Below are 12,448 nucleotides of genomic sequence, written 5' to 3'. Positions count from 1 at the left end.
TCAATAATGTTTCAAACGTCTCGTTGAGTGTCATATAATTATTTAACATATTTAAATAAAATGTTTGACTTATCAATGGATTTAAATAAAATAATATATAATGTTAATATTCTGGATAAGATCTTTACTGAAATATATTTGAGTTTTTGTTAAATAAAGAATTATATAATATGTATGTTATATGTTATACTAAAATTAGAAATAGTAATTTGTATGTAAAAAAATATCAGTGTATTTAGTTTCATTAAGGGACTCCGTTACACAAGCAATATTGCAATATTATCTCTCATTTACTTCAGCATTTTTGCTCTTCACTCGCCATTTCACTCTATTTAATCTAACATGTTTATAATTCGTTAATTAAGCTTTATTACACATATAATATATATGATATAATATATATTTCTTTTTATCGTTTTGATGTCTAAAATTCTATATTTTTATGAATATCCTATATAATATAATTGATCATAATAAATATAAAAGATGAAATTGCCATTAATCAATATAGCATTTTATTATATTTTAAAAAAAAAAATGATCGAAAAAATGGCAAATTTTTGTTTAAATGAGCACTCTTCGAATTTTAATTTCAAGAAAATAAATAAATATAAAAAAAATACATAAGCTATTTTTTATTATAAATTATTATTATTTTTATATGTATACATCATTAAGTTTTGGTTGATATATCACGAACGAAAGAAAACAACTGTTTATTATGCATCAAATGAAATATTACAAATCAAATATTATAAATACAATATTATTATTCGTCATAAAAATTTAGATTTAGATTTAGATACACATAGAATAAAAACCATAAAAGTTAAGAATAAATCATAAAAAAAAAATATCGTATATTATGTTAATAAAAAAAAGCGTCACTAAATAAGTGCAGTTTTTATGAATTTGTAAAGAATATGTAGAGAATTGTTTTTATAAGTAATATATATATATAATAGAAAGAAAAAATATCAACTTCCAATATGAAGTACTTACATTTTATCGCTAATATTCAAATTGTTTAATTGATTTAATCCACGAGTCAACTGCGATTCATGTTTTTTTTTGGTTCAGAAGATCCGTAAAAAAATAACTTTTTATATTTTTAAAAAATTTTGCTTTGGAATATCAAGCTCGCTACTAGCATTATAATATATATTATAATATATACTTCTTTGATCGCTTTGCCGCTCATATATTTCATATATTTTGTTTCACCAATCATGCATGTAATAGTTAATTTGTTCATAGAATTAGTTAAGAGCAAAATTCGTACAATTCCTTAATGAAAAGAAGTAAGATTATCAATTATTATGATTAGATTAAAGAAATAATAATAATAAAGTTAGACAGATCTGGATATATTTTTCATTTCTAAATTATATATTATATTAAAATTATATTATATTATTATACAATATATAATTTTATGTATTAATAATATCATTTATTATTATTATTATCATTATTATTATTATTGTTATTATCATTATCATTACTATTTTTATTACCATTATTATAATTATAATTATAATAATAATAATATAATAATAATAATAATAATAATAATAATAATTATTATTATTATTATTATTATTATTATTATTATTATTATTATTATTATTATCGTTATTATTATCGTTATTATTTTATTTGGTAAAAATATTTCCAATTAGTTCCAATTTACATATATGATTTTACATATATATTATACGTATTTTATTTATTATTAATGGAGATAAAAAGGAGACTCGATAAAAAAGAGTTGATATATTAAGATCTTATCACAAATAGTACGTAATATTTAATGAGAAACTTCCAATAGAAAATATTCTAACTTTCATTAACCGTTCATAATGTAGAAAACGCATAGAATTGTTATTTGAAAGAAAATTAAATTGAAGTTATTATTATATATTATATGCTACATATATATGTAATATTTTCATAAGAAAAATTATATTTTCCATTTTAATTCATATTTTTATCAATAAATGAATACCATGTTATCTTCGATTAATTATCTTAAAAAAAAATTATGTTGAAAATATAATTATAAATGCATATTGCTGTTCCAGATAATATGATGATTATTTTCAAATTAGATTAGTCTTATTTTTTCTTTCATTTTATAATTTACAATAATATAAGAATTTAGAAAAGAACATAGAAAAATAAAAAAATAAAAATTAAATAAAAACATAAAAATTAGAATAAATAAATTAATATAATTATTTATACAAATAAAATTAAGAAGAATATGAAAGGTAAGCAAATATATTATGATATTCTTATGTAATGAAATAATTTTTTCGATAATAATGAGAAATGATTCTTATTGAAATGAACCATTAATGATTATTTAAACATTCATTTATTTTATTTAAAATTTTATTTTTTATTTCAATATTGATTTATAGAGATATATCATAATTTATATACAATTTAGGAAAGAATAATATTATTTACATTAAATTTGTAGATACATTTCTTTATTTTTAAATATTTGTCGCATTTTATTTGAAATTATTATTTGTATAATTTATCATAATTCTAACATATATTGTGCTTTTAGACATAATAATTCATGGAATTAAAACAAAAATATTAACATGGACACCAAAAACTCAATATGCTTCACTAATATTTCTCATTGGAATCAATGAGATATTTAGTTTATATATATTTGAATCAAAAGAAAGTTTACGATATAGCTGTAAAATAATATATGCCGGCATATGCATCATTCTATATGTTATCCATCTTTATAAAATACTGAGAAAAGATTACGATTGGTTTCTATACGCAGTGATCAGTTTTAAATTCTATTTATCCATGGCTGTCATAATTCTTATGATTTTTATAGTTCTTGGAATCATGAATACAAAAGTAAGTATTTCTAAAACTATAATAATAGAATAAAGAAATTATAAGATTGTTAAATGAAATATAAATACTATAAGAAAATATTTATTTCTAGTTAATATATATAGCTATTTTTAATATTTATATCATCAATTACATTAACACATTTGAATCAGAATAATTAATCGAATAAAAAAATATAATATTTTAACTAATAAGAAATTTTTATTTTATAATTAGTAATAAACAATATTTTATAGTCTAGCAAAAATAAAATAATTAATATCTATCTACTTTTTCAAAATTAAGCTATTTTGATGATGAAATGAAAAGCAATATTAATATAATATAATATAATTTAATAATTTAAGACTTAAAATATTTAATAACAATAATATGACATACAAATATATGAATGATTCTCAATGTTTGCTTATCGAAAATTGATAATGAAGTATTTTTCGCATTTTTATTAATTTTAAATAAAACATAGTATTCCTCAAAAATCTTTTTAGTTTGCATTATTAACAAAATTCTGCATATTTGAATTTTTTATCCTTAATTATAGATGTTGAAACTTAAAAAATTATTATAAGGAATCTCATAGAATCTCACATCTATATGTTATTACGTATTTACAAAAAATCGAAAAAAAATTTCGAAAAAATTAAATTCAATTATTTTTATTTTATATGTTAATAATAAAAAAATTCAAACCTGATTGAACAAATATATTGGAAAATTTTTTTTGTAATTATTAATTATCACTTTTGTATGTTTCATTATAACTTTAATTTATGAAATTAATCTCTGTTTTGTTTTTAATCTTATAAACTTTTTTTATAAAAAGTATAAAAAGAAAAGCAATAAATATTCAATTAAAAAAAAATAAATAAATATGAAAAAATAAAATTAAATTATTATAATTAAAAATCAAATTTTATTTTTAATTTCAATATTCAATTTGTAATGAAAATAAAAATCAATAAAAATAAATTTTAAAAAAATGAATTTGGAATGACGCTGCTTCGGTTACGTCAAACAAATAAGGCAAAATGATTATATTTAGTAAGACTAGTAAATTTATTATAAGTGGTCTCCCAGCGCTGGCGAAAAATAAATTAATTTTATTAAAAATATACTGAAATAATATAAACCATCAATAATTTTATTAATAAAACTTTAAAAACATAAGACTTTAATTGAACGATAAATAATATGAAATCATAAGTCGTGTAAAAAGAGAAATAAAGATGAATAAAAATTAGAAGTGTCAAATAGTTATTAAAAATTAATTCAGAATAACGTAAGAAAAGATATTTATAAAATGAATCCAATATAAGTTTTTTGAAAACATATTTTTCTATAATTAATATCGTTCAATTTAAATTTTACCATTTAAATTTCCCATGAATGTTTGTTCTAATTTTAAAATAAACAAAAGAATAGAAAAAACTAATATGTATATTTCGACAAAATTGATTGCAAATTATTAATATATATAGGATAATATAATAGGATGAATAGAATCATTATTTTATATTGATCCATTTTTGAATATAGAATTAATTTTTTCTATAAAAAAACAAAAATGAAAAAAAATTAGTTTTCAGCAAATCAAATCGAGTTAAAAATAAAAATTTAAATAAAAATTTATTTCTAAAAATTTATTCGCTTTTATTGATGGCAGAAAGTGAAATAAACAATAAAAATTTTTGGTGATAAATATTAATTTTGTAAATAAATATTGAAATATTTCGTCCTAGAAAATAAATAGTGAATTTGACGAATATCGATACATGATGAATATACAGAAAAAATGTGAAAGTTTCGCTGTTTTTTAAATTATTTTATTAAATCATGTTGTTTTATTTAATTATGTAAAATATATATATATATATAATATATATATATATATATATATATATATATATATATATATATATATACAATGGATAATTTGAATTTTAAAAAAAAATAGCTAAGATTCTCAAATTATGAAAATTTCGTTAAAAATTCTGATTAATAAAAAATTGAGAAAAATAGAAAAACTTAATTTATATAATTTATAGAAAATTTTGAATTTTAATTACAATTTTTTTTTTCTTAGATAAGTTCTTTTTTTTCTTTGAAATTTAAAATTACATTAATAATAAAGATTATTATTTTTTAAGAAATTTAAGAAATTTATTTATAGGAGTTATATTTTAATATTCTGAATACTTGGTTTTCTTTAGAAACTTTAATATGATTTTATATTTTCTAAATTATTTTTGATGAAAAATTTTAATGTATTATATAATGTTCATATTATAGATAGAAAAATGATTTAATGTAATTGACATGCTTCTTATCTTGAAGCTGATTCTATCTTCTACTCAGAGATAAATATGTAGAATTATTCAAATTATCTTATTCAAATGCAATTGATTATTTGATTTTTTCTGAATTGTTTTATATTATGTGATTTGTTATGTGAAAAAGTTTTGCTTTTATTTAATGTAAGATAAATAATGCATATAGGTGGTCTTTATTCGGTCTTCCATTGTAGTCTTAACCTTTTTTCGTTATTTTTTTCTTTTTTTCTATTATTCTTTTATTTCTTTTCTTATTATTTCTTTTCTATTATTTTTATGCTCTAATATAACTATAATAAAAATATAATAATAACTACTTTTTTGTTGGAGTTTATTCATATTTATTTATTGTTAGTGTTATTAGTTATTAATTATATATTCTCGAACGAGATGTGCTCATATTTGTGATATTGTATTTTTGCGCAATATTATATAATTCATTAAACACTTCTAAACAATAATATAAACATAACGAATAGTCGATACGAACTATTAAATAAGTTGTTCGCAGAATAAAGCAACAATTTCGATTACATAATATATGTTATTTTTAAAGTTTAGAAGAAACTTTGTTTATAATACAATAATATTGTAATGAATAATCCTTTTTTATAAGTATAAAATTTTCAATAATCCCGAAAATTAACAATAATTCAAGAAGATTATTTGATAATTATTTGATAAAAGACTAAATGTTTAATTATATAATTATAATGAATATTCAACATAATATTGAAAGTCTTTTGTATTGATGCAATATCGGAATTATTGAAATCTATATTTGTTGATTTCTAAAATAATTTTATTATATCATAGCGATTTCTTCTTTATTTTATGTCGCAAAATTACTTTAAAAAAGATACATTATCGAAACACATTTGTATTTATATGCTATGTGATTCAAAAAAATTATAATTTATATATAATAGCATTTCATAATAGCAATCGTGCAAACTAAAATAAAAGCTTCATTATAAAAGCTTACGGGACAATATATATTTAAAATAAAATATTTGTATCAATAATAACAACTCTGAAACATTAAAAGAAATATAAAATTAAAATAGATAACAAGTAAATAAATAAAAATAAAAAAGTAAATATTTCTACATTATTCTTTTGTATATTTATATATATATTCTTTATTTTTCTAAAAAAAAATTTTTACAATTCTTACAACTTTTTTTTTATGTTATAGCGTATGAAGAAAATTATTGCAAGATGTGAAGAAATAGATAATACTTTAGAATCATTTGGCGTTGAGAAAAATTATAAGAAAATTTTTCTCTTTATCACGCAATTATTAATCATATGGAGCATAGTGATGATAGGCTTTTTTGGATTAAATATATATTGGTTCACATATGAAAATACATATCTCCTATTGCATATACCAATTACAATTATTTATTTGGGGATTCTTACTTTTGCTACATTCGTAAGGTAAATTATATAAAAAATAACAGAAATAAATAAAAATAATTCATAAACTGAATGTTAACTAAATACAACGATATTAACTAACAATAAACGAAATGATAAAAATAGATATGATAATTTTCAGTTTCTTGCTATTATTAAATCGAAAAAATTTTTATAATTCTTACAAAAAATTAAATATGTAATTCATAAATATTTTTATACTCTTAACTTAAATATTTATTTTATACAAATTTTTTTATATTTTTAAATTTTTGTTAAGTATTTTAATAGATAAGTTACATAAGATGAACATGATTATAAAAGAAGTATACGAATTGTCGAATATAAATGACATTAAAATAAGGTATAAAATACAATCATACATTGCACGTAAGTTTATACTTATAATGGATTATTATAACAGAAAATATTTTACCGAGCATTTTCTCCAAATTACAAGGTATAATTAATAATTTCATAACAATAATATATAAAATGTTTATTATTATCATTATTAATTTATTTTTTTCTATTTATTTATCAAAGGCATATCCATTTTGAGATTCTCAAAATTTCACGTGAACTTAACCAAGCTTATACTTGTCAAATTTTATTAAATTTAGCGATGAATTTTATATTAATAACATATGCACTTTATAATATATATTTCTCTCTTATAAAATTAAAATTGACAGATTCGTTGACAAATAAAAGTAATTTATTACCTTTATTGTGGATTTTTGTATGTTCTTCGAAAATTATTTTCTTAAATAATCATTGTAATAATTTCTATCATGAGGTAAGAAAATTATTTTCTAATATAAAATTATATAATTAACATAAAAAACTACATAATATATAGATATATGTGTAATCATCATATTTTATAGGTAAAAATAACAGCACATTTGCTTCGAGAATTAGAAATTTGCTATTTGGATAATTCCATTAAAGAAAAGGTAAGATTTATACATTCATATAATAATTAAATTTAAATCTATTATGATGCAATATATCTATTATGATTTAATTTTATTAAAAATATTAAAAATATTAAAAAATATTAAAAATTATTAAAAATATTAAAAAATATTAAAAAAGTATTAAAATCAATAAATTTAATATACGCGCTTGTTTATTTTTCTATTTATGTTATTGCAAATCACATCTTAAGTAATATAAAAATGCTTGTGCTCAATTATGTAAAAATCATTGCTTATTTGTATCAATTATATGTATTTTAATAGAAATGCATTCATTTAGTGGGAATAGTTCAAATATTTTGTATGATTATACGATATATTGGTACGATAGTGCATTTTTTCATTGGCAATTTGAATATTTTACTTATGAATTGCTTGATTGCATAATAACACAAATGTATATTTATTTTAACTTATTATGAAATAGTATTGTTCTAAAATGAGTAACAGCTAATTTTGCCTAAAATAAGTATATTCCTTACTCTATTACTATATTGCATTTTTGTATTTCTTTGTTCAAAATCAGTTGCAAAGAGATAGATCCGAAAACAAGTGAGAAGTTTATAAAAATCCTGAATCTTTATATACGTTTGGAAAGATATTTAGAACAAAAGTAAGATTATACATTAATAATGTTCTTTAGAATAGTATTATTACTCGGTCAATCATTTTATAATTCGGTCGATTGTTTTTGATTTAAAATATTTTATTTTATGTTTTCTCTCGTTTTATTCAAAAACAAAAACAAGCCAAAGAAAATATATGATTCGTATTAAGCATCTTTTTGTGCATTATGATTATTTCGATACAATATTATATTTATGATGTTTTGTGTATGATATGTAATGATATGTAAACAATTGAAAATTATTTTTTATTATTGCTGTCGTGCTAATTAAACGGGGTATAATTATGAATAGAATAGAAGATATATAAGATAGAAGTATAGGATAGAAAAATCAAGAGAAAGAATTTAAAGAATTCCATATACAATATATATTGCAAAAATGTTATAAGCTTTATAAAATTTTTAATTTTTTTAATCATCATAATATTTGAAATATAATTCTTGTCAAAACTATATGTGCTTAAAATTTTGACTTCATATTTCTACTTATATTCGTACTCTTTATTCTATACCGGTTCTGATGAATTGCCGTTAAATATTGTGTTAGCAATTTTAACACTTTATCATCAAAAAAATGTTAGTGACTATTTTTAATTTAAATATTATTGATAGTTATATTTTAAATAAATTAAATCTTAAAAATAACAAAAAGATATATATTTTAAAGAAATTTTATTATAAAAAAAAAGAGCACTTTATATACATATAATATTTTATATATATTTTTTTATCATGGATAATATTGTGGTTTTTTATTTTTTAATATCATGCAATTAATTGAGAACTTAATTCAACTTAAATAATACAACTTAATTCAGTTATAGATTTTTAGATTTCTAGTTCTCCAGTATAATTTTCACTACTAAATACATAAGATCTCATTTCTTGATTACATTTTCTCCTTTTATATCCTTAAATATTTGAGAAATCGTTAGCATATTCCAATGAATTTTTACAAGATGCATATATTATTCTGCATGATTTATTGCAAATATGAAATCAGATCTTGTTTTAATAGATATATAATAGATAATAAAATATAAGAATATAATGTTCACTCATTATATGGTAGTTTTGATAGCTTTTTCTTCCTTTTCTTGATAATAATTGTTTGTTATTATTAACTAAAATTACTAATGCAAAACTTGTTATATATTAAATAGATTTTATAATTGTTATATATTAAATAGAATTCGATTATAAAATTCTTGATATAAAAATATCGAACCATTCCTACGTTATTTCTTTATATATCCGAAAAATAGTTAGATTTACTGATCTTGATGATCAAAATTTGAGTTTTAATTAAATTAATTTCAAAAGTTTTAACTTTACTTGCAATTATCATTAATATATATGATTAGAATAACTTGCAAATTTTTGTTTGAGTTCGTAAAGACACATGAATCTGCAGGTTTTTTCAAGTTAAATTTGATCCAATATTTTGAAGTTTGTTATATTTTATAGTCCATATACGCTATGATTTAGTTTGCAAACATGATGCGTTTCTAAACATAAATTGTTTTATATAAATTACTTTGTTAAGTTTATTAGAATTGCAGAATGCTTTTTATATCATATTGATGCAATTTCGTTTTCTTAGATATTGTAACTGTAAGAATTATTTTAATGAAATCATAATGAATATAATTGAGAATTTGATAATAATCTACTTTAAGTTTTTTTAAATTCGTGTATCACAGATCTAGCTTTATATCTTTTTAATTTTAAGTATTGATATATTTTGCATAAGTAACATTTCTATTCTTTGAGCAATCAATTAATGATCCATTCTGGTGCCGCAAAGAATTCATCTCATTGTTCATGGTTTGTACAACTTATTTGTTACGTTTAAGAGTTTTTTCAGCTTTCAAATTCAAAAATTGTCTTAATATTATTTTTTTTAACAAAATTAATATGCATATATCTCATCGATCGATTCAATTTTCTTCTCGTAAGTTATAATTCATCGGTTGAATCCCATATTCCATAAAGTGTGTTCATCTTAGTTTATCTTAAATTATTAGTTATTAGTTTTCTTGATTTTCATTGTTTAGAGTACATTACAGTTTTTTATTAAAACCCACGTTCAATATTTTGCAATTTAATTTTTTACAATTTTCTATTTCAAAACAATATACAATTGAATTTGTACTTTGTACTCCATAAAAAAATCTTACTCTCTGCATATATCTTACTCGATAAATCTATAAGATAGTTATATTTATTTTAAAATCGGTTAAATTTATATAATCGGTTATGTTATAATATTGAATTTTATTATAAATTAAATAAAAAAAAACTTTATTATAAATTAAATAATTAATTAAATAATAATAGAAATATATTTTAAAGGAATTTTATTTAAAAAAAAATACTTCTTTTCTTTTTACATATCTCTATCTCTTTATATCTCATTAGATTTTAACAATTCTATCATCACAGTTAAAGAAAATAATTTATTCTTTTCTTTTTTTCTTTTTTTAATTTATTTCCCATTTTTTTATTTTATTTAATCGATATTTTATTTAAGTGTTTTTGAAGATTTTATTTAAGTATCAAGTATCAACATGCATTTATATGCAATCTCATCAGTATTGGTTATGATGTCATGTCAGACGATGATATAGAATTATGTTTGTTGCCACTGTCAAATCACCATTGTCGATATAATATTTAATGTTACTGATTGACATTATTTTGATAATAACAATATTAATTTTGCTATCTGATCTATACCTATTGTGTAACGCAATAAAAATTATCAAATGAATGTTTAATAAGATATATAAAAAATTATTTATCATTGGATGTTTTTATTGGTGAAGATTTGTTAAAAAAGTAATCATAAATTTTATCATCAGTTTGATTATTTTTATAATCAATTTTTATATTACATCACGTAATGAATAAAAGTCTTAGAGAAATATATATGTTTTTTTATAAAATTTTTTTAAAGAATGTTTATTAGTAGAATAATATTTTTATAAAATACATTTTTATAAAATTTTCATAAAATACATATTTACAAAATGATTTTTTTTATTTAATATTTATTTACAAAATAACTGTTTGCAAAATTTTAAAATCTGCATTAAATATATGCTATTGATAGAAGAGAAAACTTTTTAAGTTCATGAAATATTGCTAAAAATTACTTTCAAAATTGACCTTCAAATCGTATTAATTTTTGATGTAATTTTTTATAATTGTAAAATTTGAAGATCAAGTTATACTTAAAATATTTGGGTTTCGTCGCAATTTATTTAACATTCAATAAATAATATAATTATTTAATCAAAATGCTTGAATATGTTGATATTTGTATAATTAAAGGCTTTTCAATTCCAATAAGTAACATTGCATTTATATATCACAATAATATGTATCAATAATATTTAATATATAATAATATATAAGATATAAAGATTATAGAAGATTATAGAAATATATAGAAGGTATTCTATTTATACCTCAATTATGAGATTGACTTATTCTCTGATATTTTGATTTCATATGATTTTGAAATTGCTTACAATTATTAAAATGTATAATATTGCTCTCAACATAGCAACTTTTAATATATTTCATAAATTCAGATGAAATTTTGTAAATAACATATAATACTTGATACAGACTTTAAAGTTTTGTAAAGATATCATTCTATAATTAAGTATTCAAGTGTTAAGTATTCAAAAAACCATATAAATATATATTTTATAAAAAAATTCTAAACATCCTATAAGAAAGTACATAAACAAGCATTCTATAAATAAAGTAAATTCAGATAATTATAAAATTTTAATATTTATTTTCTAAATTATAACATTTTTTCAAAAAAATTGTATATTTGCAATTTATATTTTTATTTCTTGTAATGAGTACTATATCATACTTAAAATCATGTTCAAAATTACACAAAATAAATTGTTAAAATAGAGTAAAATAAAATAAATATAAAACGAATAGAGCTTAAACAATCTATCCGATCACTTGCCTTTTAAAAGTAAAATAAAAAAAAAGTTAAATAATTTTTTTGGTTTCGAAGTTTCACAGATATAATGTGATATCAACAATTTTTTAATAATGTGAAAACGGGGAGATATAAGAATTTTATATTTTTAAATAAAATGTTATGTTTTTATATTTGTATTATAATAAAACATTTCAAAGTGAATTCAATAATA

General features: G+C 18.6%; 1 protein-coding gene across 1 annotated transcript; it reads left to right on the top strand.

Annotated features, from left to right (window-relative positions):
- Positions 1 to 2,254: 2,254 nt before the first annotated feature.
- On the top strand, positions 2,255 to 8,087 carry LOC105735352 (uncharacterized; the record flags this gene model as incomplete). The annotated part of the gene is made up of 7 exons (XM_086914077.1): positions 2,255 to 2,273; positions 2,582 to 2,895; positions 6,427 to 6,671; positions 6,931 to 7,110; positions 7,197 to 7,449; positions 7,541 to 7,609; positions 8,061 to 8,087. Coding segments are annotated over 7 exons (1,107 nt in total), but the record flags the coding sequence as incomplete, so codon positions are not given.
- Positions 8,088 to 12,448: the final 4,361 nt, after the last annotated feature.

The sequence above is a fragment of the Apis florea genome, unplaced genomic scaffold (genome assembly GCF_048593485.1).
Source record: "Apis florea isolate Af1SG1 unplaced genomic scaffold, ASM4859348v1 contig_3571_pilon, whole genome shotgun sequence".
NCBI classification, from domain to species: domain Eukaryota; kingdom Metazoa; phylum Arthropoda; class Insecta; order Hymenoptera; family Apidae; genus Apis; species Apis florea.
Note: the sequence above shows the minus strand (reverse complement) of the source record. Positions and strands in the feature narration are given on the sequence as shown.